This window comes from Prionailurus bengalensis, chromosome A1 (genome assembly GCF_016509475.1).
Source record: "Prionailurus bengalensis isolate Pbe53 chromosome A1, Fcat_Pben_1.1_paternal_pri, whole genome shotgun sequence".
NCBI classification, from domain to species: domain Eukaryota; kingdom Metazoa; phylum Chordata; class Mammalia; order Carnivora; family Felidae; genus Prionailurus; species Prionailurus bengalensis.
Genome location: NC_057343.1, coordinates 48,538,412 through 48,560,916, shown reverse-complemented (window position 1 = coordinate 48,560,916; position 22,505 = coordinate 48,538,412). Strand labels below are relative to the sequence as shown.

The 22,505-nt window shown below is 40.2% G+C and overlaps 1 protein-coding gene across 1 annotated transcript in view; it reads left to right on the top strand.

Moving 5' to 3' along the window:
• The window catches only part of KLF12 (Kruppel like factor 12), a 446,873-nt gene that overhangs the window by 359,270 nt on the left and 65,098 nt on the right, over positions 1 to 22,505 (top strand). The window contains 1 exon segment of the mRNA XM_043580478.1: positions 15,780 to 15,842. Coding sequence (XP_043436413.1) covers positions 15,780 to 15,842 — 63 coding nt within the window.

The following is a 22,505-nucleotide window of genomic DNA, read 5'->3' as shown; positions in this document are numbered from 1 at the left end:
TACAAAATGAAATAATAGAAGTAAATAGAATTTGAAAATAATTACACAAAAGTAAAGAATATAGTAGAAAAAATTAAAAATATTTGTAATAAAAATTAAAAATAAAAATGAATTTTTTCTCTATTCAAGAAAAAGAAACAAAAAAGAGAAAAAAAGAAATCGTTTGAAAATTTGAAAAAGTGAATACACTGAAGTAGACTAAAATAAGATGGAAGTAAGATAGAATTTGAAAAAGTTTACACAAAAGTAAAAAATATAATAAAAAAACTAAAACTTTTTAATAAAAATTGAAAATAATGAATTTTTTCTCTTTCTGTACTCAAGAAATGGAATTGAAAAAGAAAAAAAAGAAAGAAATTTGAATAGATGGACTTGTTAACAGATTGAAATACGTCAGAAATTGCTTCGTTTTCTCCTAGAAGTCAGACAAGAAGTGCTTTATAGTCCATAAACTAAGCAGGCGGTGAAACTTGTGTTCTTGAAGAGCAAAGTTGGACCAGTTGGGCAGGGCTCAGTGTAACATCTACGCTCTCCACTAGATGGCGCTGCTAGCCTACTGGGGTGGAGTGTTTCAGTGCTAGTAGGTGCGTATGTGCATGCGCGGGAGTGGTGAAAATGGCATCACCCATCTTACCCAGTCTCTAGTATCCAAACTCTGTTCTCCCCTATCAGCAATTGCGCACCCATCTTCTGTCTTCAGCTTTCATCCACTCCCCGCTTTTTCACTGTCCGTGACCAAGCCCCAGGCAGTACCTCTCTCCTGAGTTTTGTCTCAGATGCAGCTATTTTCCCCGGCCCCTTACTTCTGAAGGACTGCGGCTTTGACCCGTACGGCCCCTCTGCGGAAGGGTCTCACCGAGCAATGGCCGAATGAGCATTGGCTGAATGTCGGCTGCACCCAGGAATGCTTGCTGGACCCTGCTGCTGCCGGTGCCCCGAGACTGCGGCCACGTGCCAGCCCGCCCCAGAAAAAGTTCGTGAGACAGTGTAGTAGCAGCTTTTCAGGGATTATGGAAAATCACAACACACATCTGGCACCAGACTTCACCCTTAACGACCTTGCCCCAGCAACAGTGAATGTAGCCACCTTCTGGGGTCTGCTGGGACCAGGTGGCTTCAACAGTCTCTACCAAATGTCCTTCCAGCAGTGGAACCGCTTTTCCCCGTGTGGCCCGAAAACCTCCTGGCCCCCACTCTGTTCCTGGGGATTCGTCCTTCCCACCAGAGCACCGCCAGGTATGGAGCTGGAGAGTTGCAGCCTTTGCACTCCCCTTGTTTACAGTCTTAATGGAATTTAAACCCTCTCCTTTCTCCTTTCTCCCTTTATAGGTTAGTCCCTGCGGCTGTTTCCAATTTTCCACTTTCTCTCTAGCCGCTTTTGGGGAGGGGTCTTTTCCCGTATTCTCCCCACCATCTCCGTCCTGTCTTCTCCCACAAAAGTACCTCTCTGCCCTCCGCAGCTTCTCTCCCCAAGTTCAGCTCTCCGCGTTGCGTACCTGCTGAGTTCTGTGGTTCAGGGTGTGTAGATTGTTGTGTTAATCCTCAGGTCAGTTTTCTAGGTGAGCAGGATGGCTTAGTGTTGGTCTGGCTGTATTTCATGGAGTGGAGACACAGAAAAAACTTCCAAGCTGTTCCGCCATCTTGGCTCCCCTCATAACTACTTTTTGATACATATTCTATTCTAGCTAGCTCATCTATACTTAACATTTTTTGAAAAACAGAGTTACTTCCTTGGTCGTGAATAAACAGCAGAACATTGTTTAAGAGTGTGACGTGGGGGCGCCTGGCTGGCTTAGTCAGTTGGGCTTCCGACTTCGGCTCAGGTCATGATCTCATGATTTGTGGGTTTGAGCCCCACGTCGAGCTCTGTGCTGACAGCCCAGAGCCTGGAGCCTGCTTTGGATTCTGTGTCTCCCTCTCTCTCCCTGCCCCTCCCTGGCTCTCACTCTGTCTCTGTCTGTCAAAAATGAATACATGCTAAAAAAAAAAAAAAAGAAAAAGAAAAGAAAAAGAAAGAAAAAGTGTGATGTGGGAGTCTGTTAGGCCTGGACTTGAGTTTCAACTCTGCTGTGTGACCTTGGGCTGGATAGAACAACCTCTCTGAGCTTGCTGTTCTCATTTCCAAGGCGAGAGTGATGATATCTTCCCCTCGGTTGCTTGTGTGGACACGTGAGACTGTCTCGTAAAGCTCTTAGCACAGCACAGAGTTCACAGCAAGCTCTTACTTTGAAGCCAATACTTGCATACATGTGACTGCTAAGTGTCCAGGAACACCTTCTAGGACATGTCACTCAGTTCTTCCTTCTTGAGCATTCCAGGGCCTTCTTTTCAGTTGCATCTTACACCTAACATACAGAATTAGTTTCCATTTTCTTAAGAAAAAAAGAAAAGGAAAAATCAAGTTACTATTTTGTCCCAGCTGGTTCTTGCAGCGATTTCTCTGTTTTCATGGGGAAAAGCTTCTCAAACGCGTTTTCCAACACTGTCTCCTTTAGCCTCAGTTTCAGGCATTAACAATCAAGGGCCTGGCTCCCACCACTTCTGTAGCAAAATCTGTTACCAAGAATCTGTTGTTATGTTGGTCCCTACCTGATCCGTGTAATGGTCTTTTCTCCATGCTTGTGCTCATTCTTTTTACAAAATTTGACAGTGACTCTGTTTACTTCTGATAGGATCTTTTTCCTACTAGTTTTCCTCTCAGCTCACCAGCTTTCCTCGATTCTTCCTTTCCCACTGGCCCCCCACCCCTAAGGCACGGCAGACTGAGTACCCCCACTCCTCCACCTCTAGCCTTTCTTCAGACACCTCAGCCGCTTTTTTCAGCGGCAGCTTTCAGTGCCACGTTTATGAAAATCAGATCCATTCCCGACATCTGCCCTCCTGAATTGCAGTCATTCATTTGCAGCTGCCTAAAATTAAAACCACATTTCCCTCTGTTCCTGTAGTCTCTCAAAGTGTTAGTATTCCCTTCACTTTCTTCTATCGAGCATCGCTAGGCTGTGCCCATTCCTGTTATCTCATCTCTTCTTTTCACTCCACTCCCTAAGGACCTCTTTGGCCCAGACTTTTGTCCCTTTACAGGCGAGCCATTGCAGTATCCCCAAGATTATCTTGACAGGAGTCTTCCTCATTTTTAGTCATTCTGCACACCACTTGCAGATGAGTTCTTACGCGATAACGTTACTCCTCTCACGTGAAATCTTCCAGCAGCTCCGCAACTTTCTAGAGAGGAAAAACCCCAAAACATCTGTCACCGGTCATCAGACATTCCCCTTTCTGGGCTGCACCCTTTTGCATGAACTCAGGTCACACGCTCTGCTCTTCTTCCCACCTCATCCTGTTTGCTCATAGTGTTTTCCTCACCTGCACACCTGGCCGCTTCTCCATACCTCCTCCAAAGTCGTATCCTGTGAGACCTGGGCCAAATCTTATATCATCAGCTTGAAGCACTATTTCTCTTCTCTGCCCTCTTGAAATTTTCAGTGTTTCTGTTATTCCATCATCTACTATTTTGCATAACTCTTCCATTTGGAGAACTAGTGTTCTTAATCTTCTGCTGTTATTACTTAATCTTTCCAATTCTAGTAGATACTCAGCCAATTGGTCAGTAGTCTTTCCTTAAAGGTCATAGGCCGTGTCTTAGATTACTTGACTATTGCCCGATTTGGTTGGCATAGTAATGCTACTTTTCAGTTAGTTCTTTTCTGTTTATCATTTTTTTCGATCACAGTAGGGTGCTTCATAAGCAATCAGAACAGTGATGTTGGGATCTGTATCAAATTCAGAAATAACCAAGATAAGTAAACCAGCTCTGCGTTGATTTGACCCTTTTGTTAATAAAATAATAGCCAACACATGTCTCTGTAGGATGAACCCTGTAGCCTCTTGGGCCAGCACTACGTGAAAAAGAGAAAGGAGAATACTGGTGGCTGAGAGTGGGGCTGAGGGAGGGAATAGTGAATTTGAACTCACTAGTGTAAATGATGTTGATCAGCTGTAGAGGGCCTGGTGCAATCTGGAAGTGCCTGCATGGTGGGCACATCGCTGTTTGTCCAGTTCTGTAAGTGAGCTGATGAGCTGATACTTCATGTACTCTTTCCCAAATCTGCACAGGCGTCTGTAGCCCATGGGCATTGATCGATGTATTTGGCAGCCCTTGGCCTCAGATGCCAAATTCTAAAATGAACTGTCTCTGCATAAGCTAGTAGGTCAGTTCCTGGCTCCTTTGCCTTAAGTCCTCCGAGCTTCTTGACCATCAGTTCTGGCAGTAAGGGGACATCCTCTACAACTGTCTACAGATCAGACTGTTCTGTGATTAGTATTGAATCCATCTGTTGAATACCATTCCCTTTGATTTATTTGATGTTGACTTAAAAGCATATCAGGATTTACACATGTATGAATACACAAATCCATTTCTTTTAAACACATTATTTAAAATAAAGATAATGGTTACATAGAAGTACCAGATTGGAGTCTTCCTAGCATTTAAAATTTTACTGTAAATGAAATGTAAGCTACATTTTCTCCTTAGAGATGACGTACCATCTTTAGATTCTAGTTTATGCCGTTTTCATCATGCTTGTGAACCAACTGATGTAAAATTGTGACCTACTCGAAAAACGGTATAGCCCGGTGAGCTATAACACCTTCTTGAGACAATGCTAAGTTGTAATAGATCTAATTAGGGGTGGAAAAAGATCCTAGTACATATTTTAACTTTGCCTCTTTTTTTTTTTTTAAGCCTAAATGAGGTATTTCAAAACTAATGCAGCTGGAGGCAGTAAAAGCATTTGAAGTCATTCTTTGGCTGTTTACTATACTTTCTTGAGCACACTAAATAAAAGACATTACCAGTGTGACAAATAGAATAACTACCAATCAGAATGTCTTTCAGTTCATGAAATTCCTTCAACTCAATCCACTCTAATGACAAAGTCAAAGGATTTCAGTTCACATGCAAACGAAGTGGAAAATTGAAGCAATTATCGGGGTATCTCAGGTGAAGGCATGAATTTGGGGTCTGTATCACCTCAATAAATGTCAGCTCCATAATGTAAGTCGTTGCTCTCTAGACATAATCTAAATTTCACCCCCAGAATCTCATCATGGCATTATTTCTATTAACCTTTTAATGTGTCTTCGTCTTTTTTTCTTTTACTCTTTCCTCTCTACCACTTTCCACCATTCCTGTTATTAGCAATTCTTTACCCAATACATACAAAAACCATGATGGTAAAGTGGAATCGGTTGATGAGTTTATTTGCTTTAAAAAAAAAAAAGTGTGCAAGAATACACACACATATACTCCGTTTGTAAATGCATATAGAATGCATATTATCAATAGTAACTAACTGTTGAAAAGAATGAAAAAAATACATCACTAAATAAAACAGAAAAAAAAGGAGTTTTTAGACGATCTGAGTTGTTTATATTCTTATCCCAGCAAAGGAATAACACTTCAAAATGTTTTATTTTGAAATGATTTTTGGAATTAAAAGTTGCAGCAATACTGTAGAGAGTTCACAGATACCCTTTACTTGGCTCCCCGGTTGTGTATATCTTCTGTCATCATGGTACCACTGTTCAAACTGAGAAATTCTCACTGGCTCAACACTAAACTACATACCTTAGGTGAATCTCTCCAGTCTCTTCACAGTGTCAGCTGCGTTTCCACAGATTTCTCCAGAGGAGAAGCGATGGCTGCATCTCCTTTGGCCTCCTGGCCTAGGACAGGCCCTGTGTGCAGACAGTGCTGGACATGGGCTGATGTGGATCTAAAGAACCCATCTCCTGTGGGGCCAAAGCTTTTTTTGGGTGACACTCAGGCCACATCACCTTTCACTCAGCTTCCCTTCCACTTTATACTTTATCTGTAATATATAGTAAAGATAAGTATAATAAAAATTAAATGCTGAAATATTATATACATTTACCTATTTATTTTTCTCTATAGTGCCAGAACAAACCTTAGGAAAAATTAGAAGGCCACTACTATGAGTTTCCTTTATCTCCTTTTATTTATAGAGCAACATTTAATATCTTCCTGCTTTGTACCAGGTGTAGGACCTACTTCTGGGCATATAGTAGAGAGCTAAGGAGAAAAAGTTCCTGCTTTTCATCAAATTATCATTTCTTTTTCATTTTTTTAATGGTTTATTTTTAAGAGAGAGAGGCAGAGACAGAGTGTGAGTGTGAGTGGGAGAGGGACAGGGAGACACTGAATCCAAAGCAGGCTTCAGGCTCTGAGCTGTCAACACAGAGCCCAACATGGGGCTTGAACTCACAGACCATGAGCCAAAGTCGGACGCTTAACCTACTGAGCCACCCAGGCTCCCCAAATTATCACTTCCGTATTTAACTGTATATAACCCTGATAGGTGCTGTGAAGAACAAATGGGGAGAATAACACAAGTCTGTAACATAGAGACATGGTGCAGTTTGGTCAGTCAGGGAGATGAGGCTGAGGAAGAGTTACATAGGTGAAGGGGTGGTGTTGGAGGTTCTGTGCAAAAGGAAGAACACACACAGAGGCAAAAGGAAGAACACACACAGAGGCACTGAGCTAAGAGAGGGAAAGTGAAAGAAGACCAGGCCGACTGGATCACAGAGCAGGATGTGAGGAAGAGTGATACTGTGGAAGAGCAAAGCTGGAGAGGTCAGCGGGGGCCAGATCATTGGCATGTAGGCCAACTTGAGATTTAGGTCTATCTCAAGAGCAGTGGAAAGCCACTAATGGAAGAGTGGAGTGAGAAGAACAGATCTGCTCTTTTAAGTGTATCATTGTGGCTCTAGTGTAGAAAATGGACTGAAGGAGAAGATTTGGGGAATGGTCCTGTGAAGAGACAGGTAGGAGTTAAAATAGGTCGATGACTGTGGAAATGTAAAGCAGATAGAATGGAGGTGGTGTAGTGGACAGGCCTGAGAATGGGCTGCAGGTGGAGAGAGAAGTTCAGTCAAGGGTGACTCCTTATTTTGAGTTGCTTGAGAGAATTGATGTTGGGGCCATTTACTGCCAAGACAATAGTGAAGGAAAAACAGATTAATTTCAGCTTTTCTGACATCAAGGGAAGGATAGAAGAGATCATGTCTTCCCTCTCTTAATATTGGTTATGAGATCTTATGAGGTTAAATTGAATCATGAAGCTCCAACTTCCCATCCATAAGTGGGGATTTCTGGCATTCTCTGAATGAGTAGGAAGAGAGGTTTAAAGTCATGCAAGAAGATGTACGGTTTCCTGGTGTCTTGACCTTCGTCTGCTGGTTTTCTCACTTAAATTCCACCTCTGGGAAATTCAGGACTCACTGACCATTTATCTAGTAAGGGTGCTCACATCTCCATCTCTTGTCTTAAAATTGTCTGCTGAACCCCAGATCTGTATATGCAATGGACAGAAACTTAGTGTATTTTTTTAATCCCAAAACATAACCATAATTCCTTATATTGATTCCTCTGATCAACCAGTTCACAGCCCTCGTTGTTAGCCACAAATTGTTCCCTTTTTCTGCCTTGCCTCTCGACATCTTGCATATATTTATACCAAGCCCCAGGGATAACACCTAATTTCGTGTGTATCTGTCTTCCTCTTCCTCTTCCTCATTCTCCATTCCCACTGCACTATGTCTACTGCTGCCATCTTAGATCCTGCTCGGCCAAAGTTTTACAGTCGGCCTCCAGTGGCTCTTCCTGTGTAATGATGCCACTTCAGGCCACTCTCAATACTGCTGCCAACATGACTTTTCTAGTACACAAATCTGATTGTGTCAATTCTAACCTTAAAAGCCTTTGGTCATTGTCCTTTAACTCTTTTTGCGTTTACTACTTAGCACACTACACAAGACCGTCCCTGATCAAGGTCCTGTTATTAAATAATCTCTTGCCCCTGTAGACCTGCCAAATCCTTTACTCTAGTTACCCAAAACAATTTGTAGTTTTTCTGCCGCCCATTTCCATCCTTCATTGCCTGTCCATATTATCTTAGGGAAACTTCTGGGTCTACTCCAAAGCTTAATTAATGCAGACACGCTTTTATTTGCTCCCATAGCCACTTATCACATTGCACGTGATGGCCAGTTGAACAATTATTGAACAATTACTGTTCAAACTCATGGTTGTACTGTAGGCTCCTTGAAGTCGAAACATTTCTTTATAGGTGTAATATTCCGTCATCCAACACAGTTCACAGGACTGAAGAATCTAGAATAGTGTCTGACACAATAGATGTTCAATTAAGATGTGAATGAATGAATAAATAATAGGTATACAATACATAAATTAAAAATGTGAGTGATGCATATATGGTTCTGACCAGTAGAGGAAAGATTGATATTATTGTTCCCCAGCTGACTGCCCCAGTGACTAACTCCTTAGTCCCACGTTTATTTGCTAATAATAATGATATGCTAAGCTCTGAGGATGCAGGTGTGACTTAGCCATGGCTGTTGCCATCCGTCCTAGAAGTTACAGTCTAGTAGGGAAAGAAGGCTCATCCGGCAATAATTATTTATTGAGTGCCCACTTTGTGGCAGGTAAGAGAGATACGATAGCAAAAAGAGAAAAGCTCCCTTGTGCCCCTTGGAGCATACTGTCTATTTGGAGAGACAGACAAAATAAACATAAAAACAAAATTATCTTCAGTTATCATGTGCTGAGTACCCGTGCTGTGAGAACTTACAGTGAGTTAACCTAGACCTGGAGATTGGGGTGGCTTCTTAGAGTTGAACGTCTGCTAACTAGGTAACGAGAGGAGGAGGATCTTCGGTGTCACTGACACAGAGAGAGTAGTTGGAGATGTTGGGAGATGAGACTGGGATGAATTAATATGATGTAATTGTGCAGACCAAATGGTTTCTTACTAGAATCACTCATTCTGTTGGTGTATGGCAGAAATGCATGTTGTTTCCTGCAAAACACTGTATTTTTAACAAATTTTATACTGTTAGAGTAAACAGTGAAAACTGTTATCACATTCACTCAGTATGTTTAAGGTTAGACCACTCTTCTAACAATAGTATCAATGGCTGCAGGAGAGAGAAAGACTACAGTGTAATGAGAAGAAAAAAAAAAAAAACTTTTAAAAACTATATGTCATTCCAGGGGCAGCTGGGTGGCTCAGTGGGTTAAGCATCCGACTCCTGATTTTAGCTCAGGTCATGATCTCACGTTTGTGGGATCAAGCCACACATCAGGCTCTATTCTGACAACGTGGAGCCTGCTTGGGATTCTGTCTCCCTCTCTCTGTCCCTCCCTCACTCACTTGTTCTCTCTGTCTTTCTCAAATAAATAAATAAACTTTAAATATGTATATATATATATATGTGTGTGTGTGTGTATATATATATATATATATATATAAAAAAGACATTTCTAATGTTCATCTAATCACTAGCTTGATAAAAGCTGAGAATAAATAGGGCTCACTTAATGTAAATGCTGGAGTCACACACATATCTTTATTTGGTCAAGCGTAGTATATATGTTTTACAATAAAAGCATCCAAACTAACCTGAGTAATCATGAGAACTTGTATTCAGTACAATTATATGTAAGAAGGAAGCAATACCAAGAATTACTTTAAAAGTACTTTAAAATTATCTTTCATGTGATTGTGTATAAGAAAATTCTGAGATTTACAAATACTTGTGGAATTATTTCTAGACTAATCTTTTCTTTCACAAATGTAGGAAGCTAAGGTGTTGCAGTGTGTATTATGTTGAATAATTAGAACAGTTTATGGATGAAAATATGGGACTAATAATTTTATTATATAATAGGACAAAGTGGACTGAAGAGTAGAAAATGTACATTATAATTTCTCATGATCTTGACAATGAAAATCTATAATCCTGCTAGGTGAGTAATTACCTACAATAAATATTTTATTGGTCTGTGAGATAATAGTTTATTCTGATTGTCCTCAGTATTAAGCAGGCTGCCTAACATATGAGGCATGAGAGCATGAAGGAACTCCAGTATTATTTCAACGTTGCAGCTGTGTGAATGATGCTGGCATTTTTATGTCTGGGAAGATATGGAAAGAAATACATTTAAAAAAAATTTTTTTTGAAAGGGGTAGATTAATATTGAAAAACCCAAGTCTAGTATTTAGAGAAGATCTAGAGATTGGGCTGGAGATAGAAATTTGAGAGTTATTATAATATGGATGGCATCTAAGGCCCAGAGAGGGGATGATGTCATCAAGGAGGTGACGGTAGCCACATTGGAGACTCTTTCAAGTAGGGAGTGAGTTGAAAAAAGAAAGAGAAAGGTCATAGGAAGATTATCCCCAGGCCATACCAACAGTTGTGGTTCAAAAGAATGAGAAAAGGAGGTTCAAGCAAAGGCAAAAGGAAGAGGGAGAAAGGCAGAAGAATGTCCCTGATGCTGAGCAAAAAAAGCTTTGCAAAGAAAGTGATCAGTTATAGCAGTTGCTACTGAGAGTTTGAGAAGATGAGGACTGAGAATTAACCATTAGATTTGAAAACATGGAAGCCGCTGATGACCAAGAAAAAGATGGTTTCATCTTTGAAGTTAGATTGAACTGGGTTCTAGAAAAAATGGGAAGGAAGTGGATGTAGCTAGAATTAATTATACCTATTTATAATTAATTTATATTTAGATATACATGTATATCTAAAACTTACACGTGGGGGCGCCTGGGTGGTTCAGTTGGTTAAGCATCCAACTCTTGACTTTGACTCAGGACATGATCTCATGGTTCATGAGTTTGAGCCCTGCGTTGGGCTCTGTGCTGATGGCATGGAGGCTGCTTGGGATTCTGTCTCCTTCTCTCTCTGCCCCTCCCTCGCTTGCTCTTTGTATCTTTCTCAAAAATAAAGTAAAAAAAAATAAGAAATAAAACTTACACTTGTCATATATAATGTATTTAAATAGCAACACTGATAAGAAATTTTCATAAGCAGCTGAAGGATGATCAGTGGGTAAACCAGTATGACTTTCTTGTGAGTACCTGAATGATTAATATTTCATTCAGTGCCAATTTTAGTCCAGGAAAACTAGTACTTTCCCTTTGCATTTACTTACACTATAAAATATTCAGTTGGCCCTAAATAAATGCACAATCTCTCATAAAAGCCCCTAGTACTAATTCACTTTATTAGCATCCTTTACGGTAGTGTGGAGGGAATATATATGAATTCATAGGATTGGTTCACACGGAATAGCATAAGTCAAACATAACTGTGTTCAAGTTCCGATTTTGCTGTTGACTAGCTGTGTCACCCTGGCAAGTAACTTAACTCTTCTAAGTCAGTTTTCTCAACGATACAACGTGGATAATAAGGATATGAGGATAAAATAAATGTGTCTGATGAAATTAGCATGGTGTTTGGCACATAGTTAGGGCTTAGTTAATGGAGTGATTTTGTCTTGGTGTGATTACTGACTTGTTCTTGGATGGGAAATAACTGAAATATTACGAAACTGTAGTGAACAGAAGATAGATCTTCTAATAAAGAACAGAAAAATTAGATGCCAGAAAGTAAGCCATACCTTAGAAACCACAGTCGTTGGTTCTTATTACTCTGTATGTATTCATTTCTCTTTGTTACTTCTTGCCTTTAGTGAAGTCAGATAAGCATAGTAGTTAAGACCACAGGTCCTTACAGCACATTTGTTATCTCAGTCCCCTGGAATCAGTTAGATATTCTAGGTTCATCTTCCAGTCTTTTCCAATCCAATCAATACTGCTAGTGATAATAGGCATTGTGTATTCACTGCTTCCTGGACACCACGCGGTGTCCTAAATGCTTTACAACTATTAACTCATTTTAGTCTCACAGTCTTCAGAGGTGGCCATCTTTTCTGCCTCCATTTGTACAGATGAGGGACGTGAAGCTCAGAGAGGTTAGGTCGCTTGCCCTAAGAGGACATGACTCTCTTGATAGGTAGTGGAGCTGGAATTCCATCCCAGGCAGGCTGGTTCCACAGTTTGCACTTTTTGTTTGTTTGCTTATTTTGAAAGAGACAGAGCTCAAACAGGGGAGGGGCAGAGAGAGCAGAGGAATCCCAAACAAGCTCCATGTGCTTGCACAGAGCCAGATGCAGGGCTGGAACCCACAAAACCGCAAGATCATGACCTGAGTCAAAATCAAGACTTAACTGACTGAGCCACCCAGGTGCCTCCCACAGTTTGTTTTCACATCATCCTAATTTCATTTGGGACTGTAAGATTGGATTTAAGCTGCATGGCTTTTCCCTGGTGGGGAGAGTAAAAAAGTAGATGGTATCTTTCCCCAGCAGTTCATTAGTAATCAGTAATTCATGTTGAGTATTGGATTTCCTATCCTACCTCCAGCCACTAGCCATTCAGGAATGTTCATAAAAACATTGAAAAGCAGAGTGATCATATTCTCTTGATTTACAATAAATATTAGTCATTAAAATACAAGACTTGAGGGTCAGATTCTTTGCAGCTTATACCCAAAGAAGAAGAACCATTTTTGTATTAAGATATTTAAAAAGTTCCCACATGCGTAGCAAGGAAGCTAAATTAAGCCCTGAGTTGGGCACAATTATAGACATGCTGTCTGCCTTAGATGAGTAAGTGTATGTAAATAGAACAGTTGCTATACATGGCCTTAATGGTATGGCTTCCCTTTTTTCTATGTAATGTAAATCACCAAATGTGAGCATTTCCATCTGACAGTAACTGTCAGTCTCAGAAGAGCACGTTGTAGGATTCAATACATGTTGCACAACAACCAAAATTGTTCTTTTCTTCAGCATGGTGATTTTTTTTTTCTTTCCATATCCAGCGGTTAGTACTAAGGCCTGAAACCCTTAGTTACAGAACAAAGTGGCTTAGCAGTAATCGAGCCTGTGTGAGGCTAAAAGAAGAATAATGAACATTCCCTGCAAGCTTCCTGCCTAGATGCAGGTGCAGGAATCAGGAGGTCATGAATAATGCATGACATGCAGATGAGGTGGTGGTTTCTCCTACCGGGGTTTTGACTTTGCTACCTTGCCTGGCTGCTATTTGTGGAAAGAAGGGAGGTGGTGGCCAGAAGTGCCACAGTGTAGACTGAGCTCACAAAAACACTGCGTATCCTTCTAAAGAAATAAAATTTGGGGAGTAGCTGAAATGCAAACCTTTTATGGTCTTCTTCATCAAATGAAGCAAGCTCCAGGTTATCAATTTACTCCCTTTCAGAAAGGAAAAAAAAGCTTTCTTGTTTTACTATTTTCATTTAAGAAACTTTGTCCATACACACTGTGTCCATACACACACTGTCATGAAATTCTTTGTAGACCACTAAACCATGATAGAAATTATCTACTTACAGTATTTGAACTATGGATCAGTGGGATTTTGTTAAAAGATCTAAATACCTAGGGAATATTTTAATTATAAGTTAAACAAGCCCATTTTTTTCCCCACTGATATATGAATAAGAAGCTTCAAGAAGAATATACTTCTGTCATGAAAATTCATCTGGTCAGAGGATGTGGAGTGAATTAAAGAATTGTGAGTGTTTGGGCTGTTACTCCTTAGAACTTTATTTAGGCAATAGGACTCTGGCACCCTAGTGGGGATGTGGAGAAGGTTAAGAGGACTTAGGTCAGGGGGGATTTAACTGAGGAGACATTTTTTGGCTCACAATTCCATTATGATGTTTGTATTTCAAACAGATAGAATGAAAGAAAGAAGAAAAGAAAAAAAAATGAGTCTCGCTACCTTTTGTATAATTCTTATGCATTTCTGTGGCATGTTTTTTTCTCTCTCCCCAATTTGGGGTGCCGGAATATGAGCTGGCTTTCATTTCTAGCTGAGTCTGTCATTTCCGCCAGGCCCCAGTTTGGCCAGATGCCAAGACCAACAGGTGATCCTTGTAGCTGCAAAAACAGCAGGAAGTGGGCCGTGCTTGAATGAGACAGTTCACCAGAGGGGCTGTCTGGCCTCTCTCCATCTTTCTGCATAATTAACATCCCCTCCCCCATGCAGAGCAGAAAATCTGTGCTGAGCCGCCCAGCTGCAGCAGCCATTGAGAAGCGCTGTGAGGAAAAGAATGTTAATAAGGGATGTTGGAAGAAATAAGCCTTCCGAGTGCAAAGTGCAGTCTGCCTCTGGATTTACAGGAAGTTTGCATCTGGCCCTTCTCAGGGGCTGGAACAGTACTATCTGTTTGGAAATAATTTTCACGTGCTAAACAGCTATAGAGAACTGGGGTTCTAATGAATCGTGGAGCCGCTGGTTCTGACTTAAAGACCAGCTTAAAATTTCTGTTTGCTGTCTTGCAAATAAGAGAAATGTGTGGGATGTAAAGATAACACAAGCCGAAAGACTGCTTAGATCTCACAAGTCCTAGTAAAGATAGAACAAAGCAGGAAGTTGGCCAGAGGGAAGCAGGAAGTAGGGCATACTGTGTTGCCAGTGAGTGACCCACAAAGAGGTGGAGTTTCAGCAACTAGCTCCTGATTGGAAGATATCAGCAGTTCTTGGAAATACAAACTTCCAGCAGATGACTCTAACCCTGAAAGCTTGTACAGCAATAGTTTTTGCTTCGCCATTATTTAGCTAAAGTTTTGGACTGACTGCCTTCCTCAAAGCCCAGCTGCAGAGCATGACACCTAGAAAGCTTTTCTCCTGGAAATAACTGCTCACCCTTCCTTCTTCCCCCATTCTCAGATTCTGTTCCTGGACATTTGGATGAAGTTACTTTGGTGGAAGGAAAAAAAAAAAAAAAACCCTTTTCTTTTATCTTCTCAGGTTCTATGTCTGAGGACCTGGAGATTAAACTGACAAAAGACCAAATGACTAAATACACACACATACAAACTGACAAAAGACAGATTGGTGTGAAGGGGGAAAAAACCCGTTTATACACATAACATGCATGCATGCAGGAATACTCTATGAGTCGTAACTCAAAGGGGTTAAAATTTGGATCTTATATACCATTTAGCAAAGAGTGAGAAACTGTGAAGTGATGAGTCAAAAGAAAAGGTGGGGTCTGAAGTTCTAGTCAGGTAGATGGTAGGAAGGTAACTAGGAAACAGATGGGGGAAACTCATGGCAAATAAGGATTGTTGACTCAGCCACATCTCAGTACCATCACAGGTGAAGAGTTGTGTGTTGCACTTCAAGGTAGTAGAGGTGGGGCGGGACCCCTTTACAAATGAAAATTTCCTTTACTAAAGGGAAATTTATGTCCTTATTTTTAGGCATATAAAGGGAGAGTATAGACCTCCTCCTGTGTCTGCTGTTTCTTGTCTTCAACTCAAAATAATCCTTCTGCCAAAGTAGCGTATTTGAGGGTAGCATATTCTGACCTTCATTATCTTGCTTCTTAGGGTTTGAATTCTACTAGTTGACTCAGGGAATGTGCACGTAGAGTCCCCCTGGTATCCCTTGTGGGAGGACGTAGCAGACGGGACTCACTGAAGGCAAACATCAGACCTTTCATTACTTTTACCCACTTCTAAACCTGGCAAAGATTAGCTTAGTCAGTAACTTTTTTGTTGGACCGAATGAATCTGTCATTCAACTAAAACTGGTGGTTCTGCATTTGGGGGGTCTTCTCAGTGAACCTTGTGGCGAGTCGTTGTTGTGTCAAAAGTGCTACAAGAGGAAAGAGAGACTGCAGGTGTGAATGCCTAGGAATGAACCGTATTCATTTACTAAGAGGTGATTATGGGGCATTGTGCAATAAGCATACCTACAAGAGATCATTTATAAAGAAGATCTTTTTTTTCTTTTGTTCATTTGTAATCAGGAATGTGCTTTTTTAATGACTGGATTATTCTCATCTGCCTACAGGGTACATCCGTCCCCAGTATCAAGGGTCCGGGGAAATCGAATGAATAATCAGAAGTTTGCTTGGTGAGTATATATCTAAGTTATGAAAATTGGCAAGTCTTATAGGAAGTTTCAATAGGGCTATGTTAAAACAGAAGAGAATTTTTTCCGCTTCTCTGTAAAGAATACATTTCTGCCAACTGGACCAGAGTCTCCTTTTCCTTTGGAAAGTTCTAAATAAAAGCGATAAAGTTCCTTCTCAGCCAAAACTCACCAAAACCGGAGTGCAACATTTTTCCCTAAAAGATATGGTATATTTTCTAGGATTATTAACTGTTACATTTTTAAAGAACGTTTCCCTTTTTTGGAAGATATTGTAAGCTTTTTAGTGATGTATAGGCAACAACTCAGATTTTTCTCAGGTACCAACTTTCAGTTCTTATAAAGATTTTCATAGTAAGTTCATCTATTATATTAATTTTGATGATTGCTATTTAGATGATTTTTTCCCCGATCTTAGACATAAATATCTAGGGATTTTTTTTTTTAATTTAGGGCGTATGAAGACCTTTTTGTCTTCTTTGTCTTTCTTTTCTCTCTCTCTCTCTCTCTCTCTCTTTTTTTTTTTTTTTTTTTTTTTGGCTTAAAAGAATATACATTTATTCTCTTAAAGTTTCAGAGGTCAGAAATCCAAAAGGAGTCTAATGGGGCTAAGTCAAGGTGTCAGGTGGGTTGATTCCTTTTGGAGGCTTTAGGGGACAATCCATTCCTGGTGTTTTCTGTCATCCAGAGGCCATTCTCATTCCTTGACTTATGGCCCCACATCACATGGCTTTCTCCACCTGCTTCCCATGCCACCACATTGTCTCCTTCCTTTCTGTAGTCAAATCTCTTTGTGCCTTCCTTTTACAAAGACACTTGTGATTGCTTCTCACGCCCACCTAGATAGCCTAGAATAATCTTCCTATCTCAAGATCCTTAATCACATGTACAGAATTCACTCTTCCATGGACGGTAACATTCATGAGGTCCAGGGATTAAGCCATGGATCGAAGATCTTCTTTCACTGAATAGTTCTTGAAAAAAAATGAAAATAAATGGAACTTAGAGGAAATGACCTAAAAAGTTATTTCAGTCACAAAACTTCAATTACTAATTCTTTAAAGAAGTAATTTAAAGTGTTTCACAAACGTTTCATGTGAAACAAAAAATTAATGTACTTTGTTTACATGACTCCATTCCACAAAATTAACCTTTCTACACATCGTGTAGCTTCAAAAAAGGAAAGAAAAGAAAAAGAAAAAATTGATCCGTGTACTGTATTACTTCAAAAGTCTGTGGAAATTCACAGATCTCCACTTTTACTTCATTGGATTGTGCTTAGAATGGGATTGTGAATGAAAACTTTTTTCTAAGTATGGGAAGATGATTACCAAAGATTGAGCTTCCAAATTAATTCTGTTCCTCAGTCAGGGTTATTTTTAGACACAAAATAATGATTCTTTGAATTTGAATAGTGTGTAATCAGCTCACCTCCCTTCCCCCATTAAATCTAATTAACGCTCACAATAGTCTGGTGATGTTGTTAAATATTGTTGTGCTTTTCTTTTTCATGGAGGGGGAAATAGAGCACAGGGAACATGCTGTCTAAAAGCTGGGGCATCCTCATGGTCTCTCTCAGTCACTAAAGCATACTGTCCCCTGTCAAACCTGGAAAGCTGAGCGAATTATGATGCCGATGCCCATTACATAAAAGGAAAGGGAGAGAGCACGTTCTTTCTTGACCGCACAGAACTGATACTCCTTCTCAGTACAAGGCGTACTGTACTAAAGGAACTTTACAACAGACAGAGAGTACGAGATGCTCCAGTGAGCAATGTGAGCTAATGGGTAGAGTACAACATGGATAGTTACCACATCCACGTTCTAACAACTGATTTCTCAGTGGCTAAGTGGCGATCGCTGAGTAAATAACAAATAGTCTTTCCTTCACTCTTCCTTTCTGAACTATTGGAGTAATGGTAATTCGTTCCTACATAATTCATAGCACGTTATTTGGTGAGTAAATTTAAACCACTTTTATCTCCAGAGAAGTAATCCATGAAAAACAAAAAGGAGTTTTACTACTAGCCTTGAGAAAATTCAACTTTTATTTATTCAGCAGCATTTATTTACAGTCCCTGGCACTATGAAGAGCACTAGATTAGAAAGATAAATAAAACCTGGTTTCTGTCCTCAAGGAGCTCACTCTCTTGCAGGTGAGGGGTGTGTGTGTGTGTGTGTGTGTGTGTGACATATATATGATAGATGGAGAATTAGTAGGAAAAGCAGAGGGTTGAGTTACTGCTTTCATATATATTGAAATTCATATACAAGGACCTGGAGATATTTCTAAATCAACTATAGTAGGAGCATACGTGGATTTAAAATATGTGCTTTATTTGGTCACGAGTTAGTTAAAATCCCCATTATATATAGTACCTTGAATTTTCCTTAAGTAAATGCTGTGAGGCTGGTAGATGGAAATAAATCACCTAGTTAGGAAGAAGCCCAGCGAATCACCCAGTGTCTACATCTAGTTGAGTGATAAACACTTCCTATTTCTTTGTTAAATTTTTTTTTTAATATTTTTTTCAACGTTTATTTATTTTTGGGGGGACAGAGAGAGACAGAGCATGAACGGGGGAGGGGCAGAGAGAGAAGGAGACACAGAATCAGAAACAGGCTCCAGGCTCTGCGCCATCAGCCCAGAGCCCGACGCGGGGCTCGAACTCACGGACCGCGAGATCGTGACCTGGCTGAAGTCGGACGCTTAACTGACTGCGCCACCCAGGTGCCCCATACTTCCTATTTCTTTGTGAAAGACTGGCTCTGGAAATTCAGAAAGTTAAAATACTCACGCTAGCAATGGAGATAAAGGGAAAGTGACTGTTGATCTTCCCCGAATAGAAGTTTGGGATACTTGGGGCGCCTGGGTGGCGCAGTCGGTTAAGCGTCCGACTTCAGCCAGGTCACGATCTTGCGGTCCGTGAGTTCGAGCCCCGCGTCAGGCTGTGGGCTGATGGCTCGGAGCCTGGAGCCTGTTTCTGATTCTGTGTCTCCCTCTCTCTCTGCCCCTCCCCCGTTCATGCTCTGTCTCTCTCTGTCCCAAAAATAAATAAACGTTGAAAAAAAAAATTAAAAAAAAAAAAAAAGAAGTTTGGGATACTTAATAGAATTATGAGGTATATGCAACACTAGCTTGGCTCTGGCTTGAGTTAGATCTGCAAACACCGTATGTGAGTGATGTTGCGTGATGTTGTGAAGTTGGATTAGCAAATGCTCCAATCAGTTAAAAAATATTGTTCATTAGAAAAGCAATTAAGCCTCACTAAAACATGAAAAGGCTCGAACTTATAAGCTATGCACAGGAAATGCATGACAATTGGTTGGTACGTTGTAAATGCCAGGGGCTGTGGTTGAGCTATGAAACCAGTGTTTATTATTGAGTGAAGATGGTTTAAAATTTTAAGTAGTGTTTTCCTTTGCATAATGTTAGTCTGTGAGGACGCATCCACTGACCTCATTCCTGTGGAAGCATTTCTTCTCTCTGGAACTGAAGAAATGTGTGGAAAGAAAAGAACGTCTGTTCGAGGCAAACAAACCTGCTGGAATGGAAAGAGGATGTGGTAACAAATGTAGGTATCCAGGGAGGAGATGAAAGCACCAGGATGTAAGGGGTGCAATGACAGATGTTAGGATGGAGCCAGGTTTGCTGTAGCTGTCTGCTGACCTCCAGGGATTAAAGAGTGATGGCAGTAAGAACTTCATGACAGGTATGTTCGCACCCCAGTGAAGAACATGAGATCAGTGTACAACTCATTTAATACTCACTTAATCAAAGGTAGCAGTCCAACCAGACATAAACTCTGTCCTGCAGAACGGCTCTCCCCTCGCTGCAACTCCACTATAGGAATATTTGTGGATTCCAGGATTGATGAAGCATTTGAGGTTCAGCATGTGAATTTCATTCTGTATTTCATGTGCACATCCCTTCTCTTTCCCTCTTTCCTTCCTCATTGACACTAAATAGAGGTAATCATACCTTCCTTTGTCCAGTAACTATGAAAACCTTTTTTAGGGTGTTTGCTACTCTCTTGCATGTAATAATGCCAGGAAAAAAAATATTTTGCTCCACTGCGGGGAAAGGAGGCAAGCTTTGTTAAGAGAATTCAATGTGCAGAAAGACTTGTTCTTTACAGATTTTTGGGGGGTAAAGGTGGTATATTCTGATATCGAATGCACAGAGTGGCTGCTTCCATGTCATCTTCCAGTTGTTTTATACTCAGAGATATGATAGAGATCTGGAATCTGTGTTTGGTGTATATGTGTAGGTTGGAACAGGACAGGGAGGGGTTTGGTGGGGAATATCTCTGAGCTAAACACCGGAGTTGATATACAGCTCCAGAAATTCCCAGGATCAGCTTGAGTAGCCCAAAGGCATATGTATGGATACATGCTCATTTTTATCTTTTTACCCTTTCTTCCCTCCTCTTCACTTCACCCTCTATCCTGCTGCATTCCTGAAATTATAGGGGACTTGGGTATATATCGTTCTTTGGTGATTGTTGTAATGGTAGTTATGCTTGGTACCCAAACATGCATCCAGGGCTCTTAATGCAAGAGTAGCTGTGAGCATTACATAATAGAGATTTTATGGGCTATTTATATAATGACAGAAAATAAAGTATTAACAGGAATTATCATCAGTATAATAGAAGTAATTTGCTCTAACCAGTTGGATGCTGTCACCACCCGTCTCAATTATGGTTTATTTCTTACCAACATGTCTGAGATGTTATGTAGCTGTATACACAAAGAAGTCCCAGTTTTAATAGTGTATGCAAATTATGACACATTCTGAGTGTGAATCACATTTCACATTTGGATATGAGAAAGTTCTGTGTCACAAATTCTTGTGGAGAGCAGAAAGAACCTTTTCACACTGTGATGCTTTATTATTGGCTGTATAGTGCTACAATGAGCTCAAATATTTAAATGCCTCCAGTTGCAAATGTTAGATGTGATTCCACAGAATCTTCCTGAAGGCTATAACTAGTATGTACCTTTTTCATAAAAGTAAGAGCACTTCTTGTTTAAACCTTTTGCCTTAATAGTTAGTGGAAGACACTGAAGTTGTTGATACTGGAAACCTCTCAGAAAGCTGACGCAGAAACCTCTCAGAAAGCTCCCCTTTAGGGAGGGACAGAGCATTTCCAAATATAGTAGTTATCAGTTTCAGAGTTGAAGGAAACATAAGCAAGTTTATTTCAGCTTCTCACTTTCCACATGTAGAAATGGGGGCCCAAAGACAGCAAGGCAACATGTCAGACGTGGGCATAAACCCAGGTCTCTTCAAACCTGTCCAGTCGTCTTTCTGCTACATAGCAGTTGCTACCTATGGGTACAGCAAGAGAAATGCTAATGATTAAGTAAGATAGATAGCTAATTCATCACTAATTAATAAGCAGGAAGCTTTTGGGAAGTTCCCATGATGTTGGTATGATGCCTGGAGAGAAGGGGGACATTGGAGAGGCCCTCATGAAGACAGTGCTGCCCACTCTATGTGGCAGTTACTTTGCCAAAGTGTTTATGCAGCATCTCGTGGATCCTTGCATGCTAATTGTTTATAGATAATATTGATTATGTTACATTAATTACTAGAGCATTCCACTGTTTTGCTTCTTGACTGACAGAGCAAAAATTGTGGTAATATGTATGGACATGAATATGTGTAAATTTTAGTTCCCAGAATGCCTTCCTGGCCTCGTGGGTTTTTTAATCCATACATGTTGGCAAATAAGTGACAGCAGGTTGCCTGTAGATTTAATTTGGAAGCATACCCTCTCCAGTGTTTGATAACAGATTCGGAAAATGGGCCATAGTTCATGTAATTGTGAACCAGTTTGCAAGTTCTCTGTATTCATACTGAATTGCAATGAAAAGAGTGCCTCCAGGGTGTTGCTACATTTTAATTCCCTCCAAATTCACATCTTTTTGTATTTCATAATCCAGTCTCAGCTATTAAGTTCTTTAATTACTTCTACCCCCTCGTCATAGCTTGGTGACGATTATGTATACTTCAAACCTGTGTACCATCTTTCAGATTGACCTTATTAAAGACCTTTGTCTAATTTTCCTGAATTCTCCATTACCCAGAATTTCAACAAAAAACCTCACGATAAAAGTGTTTGACATTCCTGTCAGTATCAGCTGAGTTTTGTCTCTCATATTGCTTCAGTCACAATAAAGATGGTTTGGGGAAAAAAAATTAAAGAAGGTTATTTTCTGCAATTATTTCCTTAATTATAGAAGAATTTGGCTAGAAGATCATGCTGGGCCACAAAGGTCACCACTTCTGAGACATTTTTCTATTTAAAGTCCATGGGCATTTTGTTTTTACCAACGTGCTGCTCAGAAGCACATGAGTGTCTTACTGAAAACCTGATAGAAGACCCTGTAGGGCCTGTCATTATACTCTTTGTTGATTCTAGCATCTTCTCAGCTAGGTGTGACCCTATCATGTAATAAAACGTCTCCATTCTATTAACTAATTTTTAAAAAATTTTTTTAAAGATTTCTTTTAAGTCATCTCTACTCCAACATGGGGCTTGAACTCATGACTCTGAGATCAAGAATCACATGCTCTTCCAACTTAGCCAGCCAGGTGCTCTTACTAATTAATTTTAGCATGGCCAAGAGATATTT